This window comes from Podarcis vaucheri, assembly GCF_965113315.1.
Source record: "Podarcis vaucheri genome assembly, chromosome: 8".
Lineage (NCBI taxonomy): Eukaryota > Metazoa > Chordata > Lepidosauria > Squamata > Lacertidae > Podarcis > Podarcis vaucheri.
In genome coordinates this window covers 89,054,345-89,076,465 of record NC_138766.1, presented here as the reverse complement: position 1 = coordinate 89,076,465, position 22,121 = coordinate 89,054,345, and the positions used below count along the sequence as shown (strand labels likewise).

At 46.3% G+C, this 22,121-nt stretch overlaps 1 protein-coding gene across 4 annotated transcripts in view; it reads left to right on the top strand.

Moving 5' to 3' along the window:
- The window catches only part of PTP4A3 (protein tyrosine phosphatase 4A3), a 109,424-nt gene extending 87,733 nt beyond the window's left edge, over positions 1 to 21,691 (top strand). For all 4 annotated transcript variants that reach the window (XM_082235989.1, XM_082235992.1, XM_082235990.1 and 1 more), the window contains 4 exons: positions 1,099 to 1,191; positions 15,547 to 15,677; positions 17,323 to 17,397; positions 20,514 to 21,691. In XM_082235989.1, the coding sequence (XP_082092115.1) occupies positions 1,099 to 1,191; positions 15,547 to 15,677; positions 17,323 to 17,397; positions 20,514 to 20,631 (417 nt within the window). In that variant the 3' untranslated portion in view covers positions 20,632 to 21,691. The remainder of the gene's footprint in view (positions 1 to 1,098; positions 1,192 to 15,546; positions 15,678 to 17,322; positions 17,398 to 20,513) is intronic.
- The last annotated feature ends 430 nt before the right edge of the window (positions 21,692 to 22,121 follow it).

Sequence of the window (22,121 nt, the reverse complement as noted above, 5' to 3'; positions counted from 1 at the left end):
CAGCGCCGAGGGCCTTCTGGCGGTTCCCTCACTGCGAGAAGCAAGGTTACAGGGAACCAGGCAGAGGGCCTTCTCGGTAGTGGCACCCGCTCTGTGGAACGCCCTCCCACCAGATGTCAAAGAGATAAACAACTACCTGACATTCAGAAGACATCTTCAGGGAAGTTTTTAATGCGTGACATCTTAGTGTATTTTTGGTCTTTGTGGAAGCTGCCCAGAGTGGCTGGGGAAACCCAGCCAGATGGGCGGGGTACAAATAATAAATTATTATTATTATATGCTACAACTACAATAAGAAGGACAAAGGTACATACCCTATAGATTAGAAAAATGCACAAGGAGCAGTGGTCATGTGGATATGTAACCACTGCTACCAGTTGCATGAAACCTGAAGTAACTATTCCCAGGTGGCACTCATTACCGGGGAGACTGAATTGCAGTAATTCAGTTTAAAGGTACAGAGCAATATTGCAGCAATAAGAAAACATTATACTTCTACGGACTTTCAAAGATTGACTGGTCTTCGTGTTGCTTGTGTTGTTTGCAACACAGGGGTTTGTTGTTCTGTATTAAAGATTCCTTCACGGCAGGAAGTACCAGAATGACCCTTGTGGTCAGTCTACGAAGCCATGATTCAGGCCAGGCGAGCTAAAGTCTTCTTTTTTTATAAGATATTTATTAAGATTTTCAAAATATTACAAAATAAAAATGGAAAAAAAGAAAATACAAAATAAAAATGGTTAAAAACAACTCCATCCTTCCATTACTTATTTTTCATTAGCTTGTTTCCCGGACCTCCTCACGCCTCCCTTTTTTGTATTCCAGTTCGGTTTGTTGGTTCAGCAAATCCCTACCCTCTTTGTTTATCCTAGTCTTTAATTTTAAAATATTATGACATTAAATTTTTACCTAAATAATCCATTTTTCATATTCCCTTATAATATTACAGCTGAAAACCGCTTAATTTCTATCCAACATCATCCTAACATTCATCAATTTTACAATATTTCTGTAGATAGTCTTTAAATTTCTTCCAATCTTCTTCCACTGACTCTTCTCCCGAGCTAAAGTCTTCTTTCCCCTTCTTCCCCTGCGCAGGACCTGAAGAAATACGGTGCGACGACAGTCGTGAGGGTTTGCGAAGTTACCTATGACAAGACTCCGCTGGAGAAAGATGGCATCACCGTCATGGTATGTGCCTTGGTCCCATATACAGCCCTGGGAAGGCTGAAATGTCAAGTTTCCAGGTCTGATAACCTGGCGGGTTTTGTTTTACTTTTCGCAGGCCATTGGACAGGTATCCTCGTACAATGCTTTGGTGTACATTGGTTATTTAAGGAGTGCTTTTTAGCTCTGTACTGTTCGCGCCTTCACATTGTGGCCGCCTACCATTAGGGTTTTGCGATAATCTGGTTTTCAGCATTGTGATAGACCGCAAACTTAACTATCGCGATACACCAGTATAAGTTACAGGGAACCAGGCAGAGGGCCTTCTCGGTGGTGGGACCCGCCCTGTGGAATGCCCTCCCACCAGATGTCAAAGAGAAAAACAACTACCTGACATTTAGAAGATATCGGAAGGCAACCCTGTTTAGGGAAGCTTTTAATGTTTAATATTATGTTGGGAGCCGCCCAGAGTGGCTGGGGAAACCCAGCCAGATGGGCGGGGTATAAATAATATATTATTATTATTATTATTATTATTATTATTATTATTATCATCATCATGATGCTGAGGTCCTGGGAGGGAGGGAGCAAGAGGAGTGAAAGAACCCTCCAGTGGTTCCCAGCGATCGCTCCGGCATGACCTTCCCAGCGATGGCCCCTCACGGCAATATACTGTCATTCTGAAGCCATTATTGCAATCTTAACTTCAAATTGGTTTCATTGATAGACCGCTCACCCCTACCTAACATGATGGCATTTCTCTGTGAGGTAAAACACTGTTGATGCAGGTATTGATCTCCTCCAAGACTAAAATCAATGGGGTTGTTTTGTTTTGTTTTGTTTTGTTTGAAAACGTAGCCCTCAATATGCTTCCCCCCCCCCGCTCTGGAGGGTAGGACTCGAACCCGTGGCTTCAAGTTACAAGGAAGGAGATTCTGACTAAACATTTGGAATAACTTCCAGACAGTAAGAGCTGTTTGACAGCGGAACGGTTTCCCTCAATAGGTGGTGGATTTTACTTCCGTGGAGGTTTTTAAGCAGAGATTGGTCAGCCATCTGTCAGGGATGCTTTAGCTGAGATTCTGCATTACAAGGGGGCTGGACTAGATGACCTTTGATGTCCCCTTGCAGCTGTTAAGATTCTATGAATATAAATGAAGATGGGATCAACTAGAGCAAATATTAATATAATATAATAATAAATTTTTATTTATACCTCACCCTCCCCGGCCAGAGCCGGGCTCAGGGCGGCTAACAATTTAAAATACCGGTTAAAATATAATTTAAAATGCAGCCTCATTTTAAAAAAAAATATTTATTTATTTATTTATTTAATGTAAATTCATCATTAATGCACATATACAAGCATACAAACATACATTTCATACAATCCTTAAAAATGTTCAAACATACTTACACTCAATCCCACAAATCGTTCCTTTCCCCATCACCATCCACCAACCCTTCGCCCCACCTTTGTGTTTGACTTCCAATCTACTCAATTACAATATCTTTCCACTTCTATTACTTTCTTTCACACACCTTTACTCTAATTTCATACTTCTTTTTCTATTACACATTGTTTTCCATCTTATTTGATATTTCAGTATTTGAAACGGAACTTGTTTATTCTAATAGGAGTTCTGATTTTTCGATATGATTTTGCAAGTATCTTTTAAACACCTTCCAGTCCCTATCTATCTTTTCTTTTGAAATCCTTCCAATTTCTTCCATTGTTTTGGATATATTGTAATACTCCAATAATTTGGCAAGCCACTCTGTTTTTGTCGGTATTATACCACTTTTCCAGTTTTTCGCAATCAATAGCCTTGCTGCTACTGTTGCGTATAAATATAAGGTCTTATCTTCTTCCTTTAGGCTTCCTGGTACTATTCCCAATAGAAAACCTTCTGGCATTTTCCTAAATGAGTATCTAAACATTTTTTTCATTTCATTATATATTATTTCCCAAAATTGTTTGATGTTTAAACAATTCCACCATATATGTATCATAGTACATTTTCCCGTGTTGCATCGCCAGCAGATATCGCTACAGTTTTTATTCTTTTTTGCTATTCTTTCAGGTGTTAAATACCATCTATGTTGCAGAAAATGCAGCCTCATTTTAATAGTAGCCCATAGAACAAAACCATAAGGGAACAAAACCTTATGAGGGAAACATAAGGGTCAGACTGAGTCCAAACCAAAGGCCAGGCGGAACAGCTCTGTCTTGCAGGCCCTGCGGAAAGATGTCAAGTCCTGCAGGGCCCTAGTCTCTTGTGACAGAGCATTCCACCAAGTCGGGGCCAATACTGAAAAGGCACTGGCCCTAGTTGAGACCAATCTAACCACCTTGCCCCCTCCAGAAGCAGGAAGATGCCTGGGCAGGCTGGCTAGCTGGCTGGCTCACCCTGTGCCTTCTGCAGGGAATGAATGGTGGAGAGTTTTAAAGGGGCTTGGATACGAAACCAGCTGCTCGCGTTACCCTCTGATTATCTCGCAGGGAAGGAATGAAATTCCGCATGTTTCAGCAGTTGCCTTTGATTGTTTGAAGCCGTCAGCAAAAGAAAAAGAACTAGGTTTTGTTTTTTCCAAGTGCCTGTTCTGCCCTTTTAATTAGAAATAATTAAAGACGGCGTTAAGACACAATCTTCTGTGCTCAGGGCAAGGAACGGCGTGGGAGAAGGTTGTGGCTTTGCTCAGGTGTAATCTTTACTTCCTGTTCCAGAATGCATGCTTACAGATCAGTAGTATCGTTTCAGGCAGCTCTGTCTAGTTTCAAGCTCAGACTCGGGGCAATATGCTTCCCAAAAGCCGGGAGGTAACTTAACTGGTGGGGACATGGGTGGCGCTGTGGGTTAAACCACAGAGCCTAGGACTTGCCAATCAGAAGGTCGGGGGTTCGAATCCCCGAGACAGGGTGAGCTCCTGTTGCTCAGTCTCTGCTCCTGCCCAAGCTAGCAGTTCGAAAGGACGTCAAAGTTGTCGTTGTTTAGTCGTTTAGCCGTGTCCGACTCTTCGTGACCCCATGGACCAGAGCACGCCAGGCACTTCTGTTTTCCACTGCCTCCCGCAGTTTGGTCAAACTCATGCTGGTCGCTTCGAGAACACTGTCCAACCATCTTGTCCTCTGTCATCCCCTTCTTCTTGTGCCCTCAATCTTTCCCAACATCAGGGTCTTTCCCAGGGAGTCGAGTCTTCTCATGAGGTGGCCAAAGTCTTGGAGCCTCAGCTTCAGGATCTGTCCTTCCAGTGAGCACTCAGGGCTGATTTCCTTCAGAATGGATAGGTTTGGTCTTCTTGCAGTTCATGGGACTCTCAAGAGTCTCCTCCAGCACCAGCACATCAAAGTGCAAGTAGATAAATAGGTACCGCTCCAGCGGGAAGGTAAACGGCGTTTCCGTGCGCTGCTCTGGCTCGCCAGAAGTGGCTTAGTCATGCTGGCCACATGACCCGGAAGCTGTATGCCGGCTCCCTTGGCCAATAAAGCAAGATGAGCGCCACAACCCCAAAGTTGGCCACGACTGGACTTAATGGTCAGGGGTCCCTTTACCTTTAACTTAACCGGAGGACTCTTTACATAAGCTTTGGTAAGATCTGAGAAGCAGTACAGTCATACCTCATGTTACCTTCGGTTCAGGTTAGGTCTTTTCAGGTTGCGTCCCGCAGCAACCTGGAAGTACCAGAAAGGGTTACTTCCGGGTTTCGCCACTTGGGCATGAGCAGACACGCAAAATGACATCACACGCATGCGTAGAAGTGGCGAATTGCAACGTGCACAGACGCGGATTGCGTTCCTCTCAGTTTGCGACCGGGGCTCCGGAACGGATCCCGTTCACAACCAGAGGTACCACTGTACAGTGGTTCCTTGGTTCTCACGCGTAATCCGTTCCGGAAGTCCGTTCCAAAACCAAAGCGTTCCAAAACCAAGGCACACTTTCCCACAGAAAGCAATGCAAAATGGATAAATCTGTTCCAGACTTTTAAAAACAACCCCTGAAACAGCAGTTTCACAGGAATTTTAATATCTAACAAGACCATTGATCCATAAAATGAAAGCGATAAACAATGTACTGCAGTCACACAATCAATCAATGAGTAACTGAACTGCCTATATATTTTTCATTTAACCACATGTTCCGTACCACAATTTTTGCTTTATTTTTAACTTGCGGCACCGATAGCCCACCCAAGAGAGGTGGAGTTAGAGTGTTGGACTGGGACCTGGGAGACCAGGGTTCAAATTGAAGCTCATTGGACGACCTTAGAGTTAAGTCACAGCCTCTCAGCCTAACCTACCTCACAGGGCTGTTGTGAGGACTGAGGGGGAGCATGCAACTTTGATCTCCTAGGAGAAAAAAGTGGGATATAAATGCAGTAAAATCAGTCTTTAGGATTCATAAATATTGATTATGACAAACACTGCAAAATTAGCACGAGAAACATGCTTCTCAGAGTCTTATCGGGGCGAAGGGAGAAATCCCTTAAGATGGGATGTTGTTACGAGTGGCTGGCAGATGAGCCAGGGTGTAGCTGGGAGTGAAGATTTCATCCGAAGGCACGAGCCAGCTTTGTGAGCCTGGCATAAGGCGATTAACTGTCAAGTAGCAAAGGCAGGGCAGGATTTGGGTAAAAATAGAAGGCACAGAGGCAGACTGCAGAGTCCCTTTTAACTTTTATTTGCACAATCTGCATAATAAAAATACAGTGGTACCTCTGGTTGTGAACGAGATCCGTTCCGGAGGCCTGTTAGCAACATGAAAAGAGCGCAACCTGCAGCGGCACATTTGCGCACGCGCAGGTTGCGATTCTGCACTCCTGCGCATGCACGTCATTTTGCGCTTCACATGCGTGAGTGGCGAAACCCGGAAGTAACCCTTTCCGGTACTTCCAGGTCGCGCGGGATGTAACCTAAAAGAACGTAACATGAAGCATGACTAATAATCATAATAATCATAATAATGTACTGCTTGTCCCTTCAGGTTCGTTGTTTGCAAATGTCAATAAATAAGGAAGACTTGGGGTGTTGGGATCCCCAAGTTGCTCTCCCTGTGGCCTGGTTCACATATCACAAATAAGCCAACCTCCCTTACCAAGGTCTGCAGTCTTAGCTACAGCTCGTGGTGAGCGAGAAACAAGCTTTTCCTGGGCACAGCAGAGGAGCAAAAGGAACCAGCACATCCTCACGGTGCCAGTAAGCCATAGTTACCGCGACACGTGAGTGAGGCATGTTGTTAACGGAGAAATCTGAGGGCTCCCTTGGACAAAAAACCAAGGAATACCAGAGCAAAACAGCAGCCGGTTGGCTTGGTCTTTATTGAAGACTGTCGCGACAGGACTCCCACCTGCCACAAGGTGGGACAAGATGGAAGCCCCAAACAAAAGAGAACCCAAACTTTTATTAGCGGCTAATCCCCATGTTGTTGTTTAGTCGTGTCTGACTCTTCGTGACCCCATAGACCAGAGCACACCAGGCACTCCTGTCTTCCACTGTTTCCCGCAGTTTGGTCAAACTCATGCTGGTAGCTTCGAGAACACTGTCCCACCATCTCGTCCTCTGTCGTCCCCTTCTCCTTGTGCCCTCAATCTTTCCCAGGGTCTTTTCCAGGGAGTCTTCTCTTCTCATGAGGTGGTCAAAGTATTGGAGCCTCAGCTTCAGGATCTGTCCTTCCAGTGAGCACTCAGGGCTGATTTCCATCAGAATGGAGAGGTTTGATCTTCTTGCAGTCCATGGAACTACATCACGGTTACATCATGAAAGGGGAGGTCTGGTGGCAGTAAAATGAGCACCCTGGACCCTGCCCCATGGTTCCCCTTGCCCTCCACCAAACACCCATCAAGTGTAATGTAAAAGATATTTACATTTCCCTGTTTCCCAGCCAGGTTAATCACACCTTTTTGTGTTTATCTGGGTTTGTTATTTCTGGAATGGCTACCTGTCTGGCACTCAGGTATTAGGATGCCAGGGATTATCACTCAGGCAGAGGGGCTGCTGAGTAGCTGAGCTCACATGTCTATATGAGTTTCCCCTGAGTTTTCCCCTGTGAGCCAGTACATAGATACATTTATCAGCGAATTGTGAATATTTGGTATTGTGCAGCAAAGGCTCTTTGAGTAGATAGGAAGAAACTGCGATGAAGTGGTTTGTGGGGACAAGTCACAAAAGTGATTGTGCTGATTTTGGTAGTGGGCTGCATGTGCATAATATCTGCTGGAGGGGCAACCCCCCAAAAAACCTATACATAAATTCCTGCAACAGTGTGTACCCAGGAAGGGAGAGAGGGCTGTTGCGCTCAGGAGAGTAGGACTCGGATGGGTCACCACCCTGATCCAGGAGGATCTCTGCTGTTTATGTGATGGAGCAATTCTGAGATGCTCCTCCAATGGCCAGTTCAGGTGCCCGAGGCTAATGAGAAACCACCTGGTACTGAATCCGACCGTTAGTCCATCATCAGGCTCAGTGTTGTCTTCACTGAGTGGGGATCTGGACTCCCAGGCCCTAGTCCAACACTTTAACCACTACACCACCCTGCCTACCTAGAGTCATTCTGCTATGGGGCAGCTCTATCAATCAAGTAGGGAAATAAATGCGGGGAAAGCAAAATGTCACTTAGAGAAGGATCTGAAATATTTTCCTTGGAGCTTGAATGCGTTTTATTCTGGATTGGTTTGTTGTTGTTTAGTCGTGTCCGATTCTTCGTGACCCCATGGACCAGAGCATGCCAGGCACTCCTGTCTTCCACTACCTCCCGCAGTTTGGTCAAACTCATGCTGGTAGCTTCGAGAACACTGTCCAACCATCTTGTCCTCCCTTCTCCTTGTGCCCTCCATCTTTCCCAGCACCAGGGTCTTTTCCAGGGAGTCTTCTCTTCTCATGAGTTGACCAAAGTCTTGGAGCCTCAGCTTCAGGATCTGTCCTTCCAGTGAGCACTCAGGGCTGATTTCCTTCAGAATGGATGGGTTTGATCTTCTTGCAGTCCATGGGACTCTCCAGAGTCTCCTCCAGCACCAGAATTCAAAAGCACCCATTCTTCGGCAATCAGCCTTTTTATGGTAAAACGGTGATGATATATAAATGTAATAAACTAACGGCAAGTGGAATTTTGGCAGAGGCAGATACAGGGGTGCCTGGCTGCTTTGCCTGTCTTGGGTGCCCCAACAGTTGCAGACAATGAAAGGCAAGGAGGAGGCACCCAATTTTGGCATCACACTGGGCACCACTGAAATTTTAAAGCCCGGCGGCCACCACCGAATTTTGGAGGCGTGGAGCTATTTCACTCTCACTGGACACGTTATCAACATCCTGCCTCCTTGTCGTTTTTCTCCTGATTATTGTAACTCGCTCTACATGGGGCTGCCCTTGAGACTGACCCAGAAACTCCAGCGGGTGCAGAATGCCGCGGCGAGACTCCTTACGGGGTCCTCACCGTGGGATCACATTCACCCAGTGCTTTAGCAGCTGCACTGGCTCCTGGTGGAGTACAGGGTCAGGTTTAAGGTGCTAGTTTTAACCTTTAAAGCCCTATATGGCCTAGGACCCTCGTACCTATGGGACCGCCTCTCCTGGTACGTCCCACGGAGGACCTTACGGTCTTCAAACAAAAACATCTTGGAGGTCCTGGGCCACAGGGAGGTTAGGCTGGCCTCAACCAGAGCCAGGGCCTTTTCAGTACTGGCCCCGACTTGGTGGAACGCTCTGTCACAAGAGACTAGGGCCCTGTGGGACTTGACATCTTTCCGCAGGGCCTGCAAGACAGAGCTGTTCTGCCTGGCCTCTGGCCAAGGCACAGTCTGACCCCTCCTCACAGAACTCTAGCCCAATGGTTGCCATTAATTTGATTTTGAACTGATTTTAAAATCAATTGATTTTAGAATGCTGTGTTACTTATATTGTTGTTAGCTGCTCTGAGCTTGGCTTCGGCTGGGGAAGGCAGGATATAAATAAATAAATTATTATTATTATTATTATTCCTTCTCTCTTAAGAGACGAAACAAAAGGGGGCTTTCATGCACCCGAATCTGTTTCTGCTTTGTGCGGGTGCCGTTGATTATGTCCCCGTATGGTTCTCGTTTCACGTCGAACAAGGCGACATTGTGGTTTCCTCCTTATCGCCCTCGCATCGCGTTTTGCGGCCAGGAGCCTGAAAACTGCCTGTCCTATTTACCTGGCAAGGCCCTTTTCCTCCCCGACCCGCCCGGTCCTTGGAAAGGATTTGCGGAGGCTTGGTTGGTGAAACTCCTCTCTCTCTCTGTCTCTCTCTTCCCCCCCACCTAACCCCAAACCCGTTCTAAATGGGCAGCTTGTCTAGAGCTGCTCCTGGACACCGGCCAGCTTGCAAACCTTTTTTCTCTATGCAAAGAAGAGAGAGAGAGCCTGTTTGCAAGATTTAGCTTTGAGGCTCCAGAGAGAAATCGCATCACTCGGAGTCTTCCCTTTCTCTGCAACTCTCTTTGGGGGTGCAATCTTGCTTTTGGGAGGGGTGTTGCTGACAGGCTTTCCTTTCTCGTTTTTGCAAAACGGGCTCTGCTGCAAGGCTGCTCATAAGAGCAAAGGCCCGGCCTGCGTTCCAGGTCTCCGTAGCCGGGAGAGAAGACAGCTCCACGTCCTAGAAATGAACTATTTACGAGCCGCATCTGTGAAACCTCCTCCTTGGGTCGGTGCCTCACTGATTACGCACAACCAGTGGATTTATCGCCAGCCCCAGGGGGGAAGGCCTTTTCCAGGCTTGACTGGCCCCCCTCTCTCCCTGTTCCCTTTCCTATCCAAGCCTGTCTTCGTTCGTTCGAAAACAGGCGGCTGTTTATGGTGCAGAAGGTTTTTCGTGTGCCTGCGTGCTCTTGTTTGCAAAGGGGTGGAATCAATCAATCCTTTTGTCAGCTGCGGAACTCATGGATGATCTCAACACGGTTGCACAGGGAAATCCAGATGGATCCCATGCCACATAGAACCTAGCAGCCCAGAACGGGGTGTGATATATCAAGTCATGCCCACGTCCCGTCTAGATCAGTTTTGTCTGCACTGAATGAGAGTAAAGCTTTTCAAAAAAAATTATTTCATTGGAAGAATTTTATTTATGAAAAGATAGAGTGACAAAGAAGAACGGAAAAGTGAGAATGGAAAAGAGAATTAAAAGTTACGGTTCTATAAATTATTATGGAATACAAGAGTACCTCTGGTTGCGGATGGGATCCGTTCCGGAGGCCCGTTCGCAACATGAAAAGCCCACAACCTGAAGCGCCGTATCTGCACAGGTGCGTGGCGCGATTTGGTCTTGTGGGCATGCGCGATTTAGCGCTTGCGCGAGTGGCGAAACCCAGAAGTAAGCCTTTCCTGTACTTCCGGGTCGCTGTGGGACGCAACCTGCAAAAACGTAACATGAAGCAAATGTAACATGAGGTATGATTGTAACAACAACAACATTTATATCCCGCCCATCTGACTGGGTTTCCCCAGCCATTCTGGGTGGCTTCCAACAGAATATTACAAACATGATAAAACATCAAACATTAAAAACTTCCCTAAGCAGGGTTGCCTTCAGATTATTATTATTTTATGCTCTGTCCTTAATACACATATAGTTCTCAATAACCTAATATAGTTTCTGTAAAACTCACTCCAAATATCATTGTATTTATCCAAAGGAAGTCTGCGTCTATTAGGGTTAGGCGATATCTGTTTTTCATTTATTTTTTAAAAAATATTTATTAAAGTTTAAACATTACAAAGAAAAAAAAAGAAACAAAAAAGAAATACAAGCAATAAACAATTACAAAACCTCAAAAACAAAAATAAATACAGTAATACAAAACAACAATACAAAAAAGAAAAAGGGAAAAAAGAAAAACATTTAATAAACCAAAAAAAAGATAAAAAGAACCCCGTATTTTCATACCCTTATCTTTCATTTGCTTATTTCCTCGACTTCCTCACACCTCCTTTTTTGTATTCTAGTTCAATTAATTATTCTAGCAAGTTCTTTCCCTCTTTCTCAAATTTAGTTCCATAATTTATCTTAACACATTTTAGCCTTAAATTTACCCCTTTACCCAATATCAATCTATTCATACTTAATTCTTTATAGTATTTCTACTAAAGTCATGTAACCTCTTTCCAGCATCCTTCTAACATTCGTTAATTTTAGAATATTTCTGTAAATATACTTTAAATTTTTTCCAATCTTCTTCCACCGACTCTTCTCCCTGGTCTCGGATTCTGCCAGTCATTTCCGCCAGTTCCATGTAATCCATCAGCTTCATCTGCCTAGGCGATATCTGTTTTTCAACATTGCGATATATCGCCAGCTAAACATTGAGATGTACTGATATATCACGATGTCTGAAATAAGGATGGAGCTATGCATTGGCTGGTTGCACTTTTTTTCCTTCGTTGTGTTTTTCGTGTACCACATGAAACACATGCATCATGATTTGCGATGTAATGCCAGATCAGAAATTATGGAACCGATATCACAATATGGACTTCAAACCAGTTTGAGACTATATATTGAAATATTTCCCAGCCCTAGCATCTATAAGCAGCCTGTTCATATATTGTTATGTTCAACTTTGAGTTTATAAAAAGGGCAAATGTTTAATGCATACTTTTTAAGTTTTATGTATAACTTTTTAAAGTCACTTGTAATAAGATGAAAAAGGTTTTAAAAATGGATTATTAAAAATATAAGATGTTATAGACGTGCATGAACAAGTCTAAAATAATGGCACCAAGAAAGAGAGTGGAGGGAAGTCAAGCAAAACGTTATGGTTTTAAAATGTGTTTATTATATATATATATATATGATGGTTGGACAGTGTTCTCGAAGCTACAAACATGAGTTTGACCAAACTGCAGGAGGCAGTGGAAGACAGGAGTGCCTGGTGTGCTCTGGTCCATGGGGCCACGAAGAGTTGGACACGACTAAACAACAACATATATATATATATATATATGCTTTCGTAGATTTTCACGGGTACAGGAATGCAGGTTTTGGTGTCTTCGGGTGTCTTCCCGTGTAAGAGTCGGGGTGTCTGTGCGACGTTTCGACGAGGTCTCACTCGTCATCTTCAGGCTGGTGCTTTCGGCTTCTTGTTACTGGAACAGAGCAGAATCTGGTGTTTGAGTTCCTATAAATACTGTTGAGGGGTGTGGTGTATAGCCTCCAACGTTCTGGGCAGAGAGGAAGTTCCTAGATTAGTGTGCCTTTTCTTCTTTTGTTCCTTAATTACTTGAGGGATATCTTGAGTGATTTCATGAGTGATATTCTGAATACCACTGGGTGGGTCATTAAGTGTAGATTAGTTGCTAAAGCTTTCGTGTCTTGACCTCTTGAGCTTGTGAAGAGTTTTTCTGAGAAGATGGCTGTGCTGCATTTAGTTGTGCTCTGGCTTGGCTTCGTGTATAGGGGCGAGCTGTGGTTTTGTGCCTTGTGCCAGCCAGATCTGTGTAGGGATTGCAGGGGGGTGCAGCATCCGGAGGTGCCACTATAGTTTGGCTACTGGATGGAGTCTGTAATATGTCTGTGGAGAGGGTCTGGGTTTGGGTCTGGTGTGGTTGATTGGTGACGGCGTTCTGTGTGCCTCTGGTTCTGGTGTCGGTTTTTGTGGGGAGGGCTAATTTCCAGATGTCTGGCAGGCGGGACGTGTCGTCACGCTTGTTCATGTTGTGAGGGTGTTTCTCTATCTCGATGGCTTCCATGATTATTCTCTTGTGGTGATGTTCCATGTTAAAGAGCAATTTGGAATCTGCAAAATTAATTTCGTGTCCTGTTTCTTTCATGTGTTGGAAAAGAGAGGAAGTTTTTTCTTCTTTTTTGACGGCATTCTTGTGTTCTGCGATACGTGCATTTATTCGTCTGTTTGTTTGTCCAATGTACGTGGCTGGGCAGACTTTGCAGGGTATTTCATAGACCCCTTGGTTTTCCAGCTGGATTTTGTCTTTTGGGTTTCTGAGGATATTGGCTATTTTTTGGTTGGTGCAGAAGGCTGTTTTGATATTGTGTTTATGGAGGATTTTGCTGATTTTGTCTGTAGTGCCCTTGATATAAGGAAGGAGGGCCATGCCATTGTTTTCTTCTGTGTCTTGGTTTTTGGGGGGTGTTTCTTTTTGGATTAGCTTCGTAACCCTGTTTTTCTGGTATCCATTGGCGATTAACACATTTGAGAGATTCTGTAACTCAGTTGTCAAGTGGTCTTTGTCAGCCAGGCGTTTGGTTCTGGAGATGAGAGTCTTGGCTACGGAGTTTATTTGTGCAGGGTGGTGGTGTGATTGTGCATGTAAGTAGCGGTTGGTGTGTGTTTTTTTCCGGTAGATAGTGTGTCCTAGGGAGCCATCAGGTTTTTTGTAGATTAGGACGTCAAGAAAGGGGAGTTGGTTGTTGTCTTCTATTTCCATAGTGAATTGTATTTTGGGGTGTAGGCTGTTGAGATGTGTGAGGAAGCTATCTAGTTTTTCTTTCCCGTGTGGCCAAATTACAAAGGTGTCGTCAACATATCTGAGCCAAATTTTGGGTTTGTGTTCTGACTTGTCTAAAGCATTGGTTTCAAAGTGTTCCATGTACAAATTTGCGATGACCCACCCTAATCTAATCTACACTTAATGACCAACTAATCTACACTTAATGACCCACCCAGTGGTATTCAGAATATCACTCATGAAATCACTCAAGATATCCCTCAAGTAATTAAGGAACAAAAGAAGAAGAGGCACACTAATCTAGGAACTTCCTCTCTGCCCAGAACGTTGGAGGCTATACACCACACCCCTCAACAGTATTTATAGGAACTCAAACACCAGATTCTGCTCTGTTCCAGTAACAAGAAGCCGAAAGCACCAGCCTGAAGATGACGAGTGAGACCTCGTCGAAACGTCGCACAGACACCCCGACTCTTACACGGGAAGACACCCGAAGACACCAAAACCTGCATATATATATATATATACACACACACACATACACACACACACACACCAATAAATTGCTTGTTTAAAAAAAAGCATACAGTGGTACCTCGGGTTACATATGCTTCAGGTTACATACACTTCATGTTACAGACTCCGCTAATCCAGAAATAGTGCTTCAGGTTAAGAACTTTGCTTCAGAATGAGAACAGAAATCGTGCTCCAGCAGCGCGGCGGCAGCAGGAGGCCCCATTAGCTAAAGTGGGGCTTCAGGTTAAGAACAGTTTCAGGTTAAGAACGGACCTCCGGAACGAATTAAGTACTTAACCCGAGGTACCACTGTATATTGTTATGTTCACATGTTGTTAGATTGCCAAGCCATTGATTAAGGAGAATCGTATCTCTATTCTTCCAGTTCATCAGTATCAATCTCATTAGGGCGCTTAGAGTAATTCTGAGAATAAACTTGTAAGAAAATTAAGGAATTTTGGAATGTAATTTATAATGAACTTAAAAGAATGATTATGGTATCCTTCATTTAAAAAAACAAAAAAACGCAGGGATTTCTCCTGGGGATACTAGGCCCAGATATACCTAAAAGTGCAAGAAAAATATTCTTTTACGCTACAGTAGCTGCAAGAATACTAATCGCCACAAATTGGAAAGGAGAGAAAACTCCCAAAAGGTGGAGTGGCAAAATTTGTTGGAGTGCGCCGAGTTGGCAAAAATGACAGAAAAACTGAGAGATCATACTGATCAAACATTTCTTAGGAAATAGGAAATGTACAAAAAATATCTTATTGAATACTGTAATAACATCACACCAGTGGCAGGACTTTGAATAACTTCTGTGGCAGGACGATCGATCGTAAGAGAACATAACATTGATGAAAATTTTAAAAATTTAAATTAATTGTGCGCTAGATAAAGCAGTAAACACACGATGGGGTGATGGGAAATTGTTAGAAACTCAATCAGAATGTACAGTGATGTGACGCCACAAATATTACTGTATTTTTCGCTCCATAAGACGCACCTGACTATAACACGCAACTAGTTTTTAGAGGGGGAAAACAAGAAGAAAAAAATTTGGAACGAAACAGTGGATGTATGATTTTTGTGGTTCATGCTGTGGCCACAGACATGTGATTTGACAGTGAGTTTGGGATAGTCCAGTGCAAAAATCCTGAGAATCCATGTGGATCCATGTGCTTTGTATAACCACGTTTTTGCGCCATCCATGATCTGCTTTTCGCCCCTGGGCAGTTTGGCTCCAGGGACCATGCATTCGCTCCATAAGACGCACAGACATTTCCCCTTACTTTTTAGGAAGAAAAAAGTGCGTCTTACGGAACGAAAAATACGCTACTTTCTTTTCTTTTTCCTGATTAACCCTTATGTTTGTTACTTCTTTTTAATCTCAATAAAACATTTTAAAAAGAGGTAAATAAACCTCTCTCTTTGTGCCCCCTCTCCTCCAGGACTGGCCCTTTGACGACGGCGCTCCGCCACCCACCAAGATTGTGGACGACTGGCTCAACCTGCTGAAGACCAAGTTCTGCGAAGACCCCGGCTGCTGCGTGGCCGTCCATTGCGTGGCTGGCCTGGGACGGTAAGCCGGAACTCTGTGCTCTCAAAGGAGCCTGGGACTATATGGAGCTCCCCTCAGTCTAAGTCGGGCCATTCTTCTGTCGGGGAAGCATGAGGCTCTTCATCTCAAGGTCCTGGGTTCAAGCATTGGGCAGAAGAGTCCTGCATTTCAAGGGGTCAGACTAGATTTCTCAAACTTGGGGCTTTTTTGGGACTACAACTTCCTTCATCCCTAGCTAGCAGGGCCCGTGGTCAGGGATGATGGGAGTTGTAGTCCAACTACAGCTGGAGACCCAAGTTTTGGAAACCCAGGACTAGATCAAGGGAAGTAATTGTTAAATAATAATACAGTGGTACCTCTGGTTGCAAATGGGATCCATTCTGGAGCCCCTTTTGCAACATGAGCAGAACGCAACCAAGGTCTGCGTGGTTCGCAATTTGCCGCTTCTGCGCATGCGCGTGACGTTATTTTGAGCGCGAGCGGTGAAAGCCGAAAGTAATCCTTTCCAGTACCTTTTGGTTGAATCCTAAAGGCCAGATAGAGTGGCCACATGTAACACACACAGTTCAAAGTGTTGGTGCTGACCTTTAAAGCCCTAAACGGCCTCGGTCCAGTATATCTGAAGGAGCGTCTCCACCTCCATTGTTCTGCCCGGACACTGAGGTCCAGCGCCGAGGGCCTTCTGGCGGTTCCCTCACTGCGAGAAGCCAAGTTACAGGGAACCAGGCAGAGGGCCTTCTCGGTAGTGGCACCCACCCTGTGGAACACCCTCCCTTCAGATGTGAAGGCAATAAACAACTATTTTACTTTTAAAAGACAACTGAAGGCGGCCCTGTTTAGGGAAGCTTTCAATGTTAATAGACTATTGTATTTTAGTGTTCTGTTGGAAGCCGCCCAGAGTATCTGGGGAAACCCAGCCAGATGGGCAGAGTATAAATAATAATAATTATTATTATTACTATTACTGCTACTACTACTACTACTACACACACCCAGGTCTCTGGTTCCCCACCCCTGGATTAAAAAGTGTGAGGTGCAAGGTAAAGGGACCCCTGACCATTAGGTCCAGGGTCGTGGCCAACTCGGGTTGCGGCGCACATCTCGCTTTACTGGCCAAGGTAGCCAGCGTACAGCTTCCGGGTCATGTGGCCAGCATGACTAAGCCGCTTCTGGCGAACCAGAGCAGCGCACGGAAATGCCCTTTACCTTCCCGCCAGAGCGGTACCTATTTATCTACTTGCTCTTTGACGTGCTTTTGAACTGCTAGGTTGTCAGGAGCAGGGACCAAAAAACGGGAGCTCACCCCATCATGGGGATTCGTACCGCCGACCTTCTGATCAGCAAGTCCTAGGCTCTGTGGTTTAACCCACAGCGCCACCCGCGTCCCATGAGGTGCAAGCATAGAGCAAAATACCAAGGAGACAACAGGCTGGGCTTATAGGGAGAGTGACAAGGGCCTGTGCAGGGCTTTAACCAGCTGTAAATATCTAGATGCTCAAGTCGGGAAGGGGTGTGTGTTTAATTACGTTTACTGAAACTGATTGAAGTCCATTACCTTCTTCCCCCTGCAAAAATAAAAATGCCAGTCGTTTTCTCTAGTTGAACCCTGTTTCTTCTTCCTAGTGTGATGGTTTAATCTTCTATTTCTCTCTTTTTTTAAAACCAGAGCTCCGGTTCTTGTCGCGCTGGCGCTGATTGAGAGCGGAATGAAATACGAAGATGCCATTCAGTTTATTAGACAGTAAGTGCCTCTGAGCCACCTGCTAAGATCCAGATTAATGGCCCGGCGTTCCCAGACTGGCTTGATGCTTGTGGAGAGGGGAGTCAGGGGTTGCTTACAGAAAAGGCAGAGGTCGTTCGGCCTAACGAACGCACCAAAAATGGCAAGTGTGAGGCTCGCTGGCATGGGTTTTCTCCACCCAGAAAGTTGATCGGGTGCAGAATCGTAAAAGAAGCCTGGGACAAGTCCCCCCCCCCCTCTCTTGAACTCTTTGTTTCGGTTTAGCTGAATGAATCAGAACCTGACCTACAGATTTACACAGGCAAAGCTGTTTGTTTACGGCCAGGATCCGAGGCCAAAGGGAAATTTAAACAGTCATCTTTCCCCCCGCCTTCCCCAAAATTGCTGTTCTGCCTCGGAGGGGACTTTGTAAAATGCTTCTGGGCACTCCCGCGTCTCGAGACGCAGCTTTTGGACCCCAGCCTCGGTCTTCCATAGTTGATCAAGGTAATGAATAGAGATACTGCTTGGGTTATAAACGGACTGACTTTAGGGGGCAGACTTTTATTATGACATGCCACTCGGCTTTCTCTTCCTGTCCTCAACAACTCAACTCTCGACACACCTGGTGATTATCTCAGTATTGGTCCTGGTGCTAAACATCTGGAAGAACTTTATGACAGTAGGGATCTGTTTGGCAGTGTAACAGTCTCCCTCAGGAGGTTGTGGACTCTCCTTCCTTGGAGGTTTTTAAGCAGAGGTTGGATGGCCCTCTGCCATGGACGCTTTAGCTGAGATTCCTGAATTGCAGGGCTGGGTTAGGTTGGATGACCCTCGGGACCCCTTCCCACTCTTAAGATTCTATCATTCTACTCTGCTGGAGTCATAGAGGTGGCTGTACCGCTTCATAGTCCTAAGCGGTGTGTCACATCTAATTTCCCTTCCTACAGCAGCAGAAATCCTAAATGGAGAAAGCTAGCATATCAAGAGGGATGTGGGTTAAACCACAGAGCCTAGGACTTGCCGATCAGAAGGTCGGCGGTTCGAATCCCCACAATGGGGTGAGCTCCCGTTGCTCGGTCCCTTCTCCTGCCAACCTAGCAGTTCGAAAGCACGTCAAAGCGCAAGTAGATAAATACGTAGCGCTCCAGCGGGAAGTTAAATGGCGTTTCCGTGTGCTGCTCTGGTTCGCCAGAAGTGGCTTAGTCATGCTGGCCACATGACCCAGAAGCTGTGCGCCGGCTCCCTCGGTCAGTAAAGCGAGATGAGCGCCGCAACCCCTGAGTCGGCCACAACTGGACCTAATGGTCAGGGGTCCCTTTACCTAGCATATCAAGAAGAAGGATTTAGCTTAGCGTTGTTCTCCCTGAGAGGCTAACTTTTCCCATGCAAAGATGCAAGAGGATTCCTGTAACAGTGACACCATCACAGCGATACAGGAAGCTGCGTTATACAAGCCAGGCCATTGCTCTTCTCTAGGTTAGTGCTGTCTACACTGGCTGGCAGCATCTCTCGAGGGTTTCAGGCAAGGGGGTCTTTTCCAGCTGCACCCGGAGACGCCCTTGGGGGATTGAAACCAGAGCCTTCTGCATGCTGAGCAGACACCCTCCGGCTGAGCTCCGACCCTTCCCCAAATCCCACGTCGCTAGCAGAAACAGTACCTAAAGAGAGAGTTGCGCCAATCTACTGAGAACCAATCAGTCTGAGTCAGGGATGTTTCGAACCCGTGACGAGGGACGCTGCAGGATTCTACACTAACCGATGATGTTGGGAGGTTTAACCTGGAGCATTCTGCATGCCAAGCAACTGATCTCCCATATGCAGCCCGTTGCTGTCGCATGGCACAACCACCCACCCTGCCTCTCGCTTTCAGAGGGGTTATTCTTGGGAAGCGGGGCGTTGTTGACCTGCCAGAAAGTCATCTGGGGTTAGGGAAGGACTAAAATGAACCTTTGGGGGGGGGAATCCAGTGAAAACTGCCCGGCCGGATCCGGCGAGGATTACGGTCCATCTGGCCGCATCTCCTGGCTTGCAACTGTAATAGCTGTGTGAGCCCTTCGTTGCCACCAGCTCTGCTTACGAGCTGCAGCCGAGCGTTCTGCTCTCAATCCCTCCTCTAATCTCCTTAGCGTATTCTGCTAAGGCCACGGAACAGGGATTTTTCCTTCAGTCTCTCCCTCGTGCTCTTGGCAGAGCAAGGACCTTGGGGAGGGGGCTGAACGGCCAGAAACGTCTCTTCTTGCTGCGGGATCACATTCATCCAGTGCTTTGCCAGCTGCACTGCCTCCCGGCGGAGTACAGGGTCAGGTTTAAGGTGCTGCTTTTGACCTTTAAAGCCCTATGCAGCCTAGGACCCTCATACCTACGGGACCGCCTCTCCTGGTATGCCCCCGGAGGACCTTCAGGTCCACAACTGATAACATTTTGGAGGTCCCAAGCCTCAAGGAGGTTAGATTGGTCTCAGCTAGGGCCAGGGCCTTTTCAGTACTGGCCCCGACTTGGTGGAACGCTCTGCCACAAGAGACTAGGGCCCTGCAGGACTTGACATCTTTCCGCAGGGCCTGCAAGACGGGGCTGTTCCGCCTGGCCTTTGGTTTGGACTCAGTCTGACCCTTATGTTTCCCTCCCCTTATGGTCCTGATTTATCGGCTACTTTTAAAATGAGGCTGCATTTTAACCTGTATTTTGTATGGTTTTTCTTTTTCTTTTCCCCTATCATGTTTTTTACTGTGATTTTATTGGTGTCAGCCGCCCTGAGCCCGGGAGGGTGGGGTATAAATAAAATTTATTTTTATTATTGTCATTATTATAAGCCCCACCCTCCCGCATCTGGAGTTGAGGGTGCAGCTGGGGCTGCTCTGACCAGCCTGCTGCCCTTTCCCCCGACTCTGCAGAAGAAAAAGAGTTTTGCTGCTGCGCGGCCTTGGAAGCACCTAACTGGGGCAGGCAAAGATAGCTTTTTCTTGCTGCATGCGATGGTCTCTTGGTAGGCAGGACCTCAGGGAAGGTTTTACTTGGGGTCAAGAAGCCGTGTGTGTGTGTGTGTGTTCAACGCTTGCAAGCTGTTTTTGATCAGCACACCAAAGCTTTGATTTTTCTATCCCCTTCCTTCCCTTCTTTCTCTCTCTCCTCGCCAGGAAGCGCCGCGGAGCCATCAACAGCAAGCAGCTGACGTACCTGGAGAAGTACCGGCCCAAACAGCGGCTGCGCTTCAGAGACCCACAGAACCATAAGAACAAATGCTGCATCATGTAACCTCAGTAATAGCCTTTTGCCAAAACACACACACACACACAAACTACACAGACACAGGGCTTTACCTCTGAAGTCCCAGGCGGCAATCTTCCCCACTGGGCAGGATTCCCCTTGTTCGGCGCTGCCAAATCTGGCAGCGCTGGGATCTGAGCCTAGGAGGGAAGGTGGCTGAGTCCATTCCCCCCCTCCAACAAAAAAACTAGAAATTATGTTGTTGTTTTTCCCCCTGTCCCCCTCTCCTCGCAGAACACTCGCCAAGTGCGACGATGGTACACCACAATGCAATTGTGCTTTTTTTCTTTGTTGCTGGGGTGTATCTATCTGGGACCACCACAGCTCCTCTTCCGTGCCCCCCCCCCAAAAAAAACCCTTTCCAGGCATGGGCAGGTCCCAGCAGGGGCTGAGTGGGATCGCTTTGGGTGGGATAGACTTCTTGCAGCTCAGATCCCTTGCCACTGCCTCCCCTCTCCCTGATGCCAGCGTGGCTTCTGACGCACCAAGCCAAAAGCAGTGCCTCCTTGCCACTGCCTCCCCCCTTCTGCTGGGGGTGGTGGTCTCCAATTGACTTGGTGGGCACCGCAGGTTATGCCAGGCCTCCTGCAACCCAAGTGGCAAGTTGGTTTTGGCTGGAGGGATGGCATTGGTTGGGTAATGGCGTGATGGGTCAGTTGCCACCTTCTGGCAAGGTAGTCTTTCTGGCAAGGTAGTCCTGTGGTCTTCTTGAGTGATCTGCTGTGATCTTTGATCTAACCCCATGAAGGGGGTTTCCTCACCCCATTTGGAAAAGGTACAGGGACATTTCTCTGCAATGCACAACAGGAAAGCAAACAGGCTCTCTGCCAAAGGCATCGTAGTTCTACCTTGTGAGATTCCGCCTCCCAGGTGCTACGATTCCTCTGTGTGTGTGTGTGTGTGATCAGAAGTTGATCCCTTCACGTTTAAATCATCCGATTCCCATCCTTGCCTCTGCTTGCAAGGGCATCCTAGGGTTGTAGCTCATTGGCAAAGGTTTGGCTTACCTGCACGAGAGACCAATAGTGAATTCAGGGGAGGCAGGTAGCTAGTAAAAAATGGTTTTTGGGCTGAGAACAGAGGGCTTCAGGAATGTTTGGCATTGGGCTCAGGAATTGGGAAAAGGCATGAGACAGAGAAAGCTGTTTCATGCGTGGAACGACATCTGATTTGGACATGGAGGACTGCATAATTTATTCCTGTCTCCGCCCTAGGCCTTAAGAGATCAGGCCAGGGGGAAGGAACCGCTCCTGCCCCTTGCAGCTATTCCTGCAGTTGTGGGACATTTACGAGGAGATCCCACTTCGCTGGAGAAGAATAAATGAGCATGCAATGTACCGTATTTTTCGCTCTATAACACGCACCTGACCATAACACGCACGTAGTTTTTAGAGGAAAATCCGTAGGCATGCCACCCGTAGGCATTTCCTCCATAACACGCACAGACATTTCCCCTTACTTTCTAGGAGGAAAAAAGT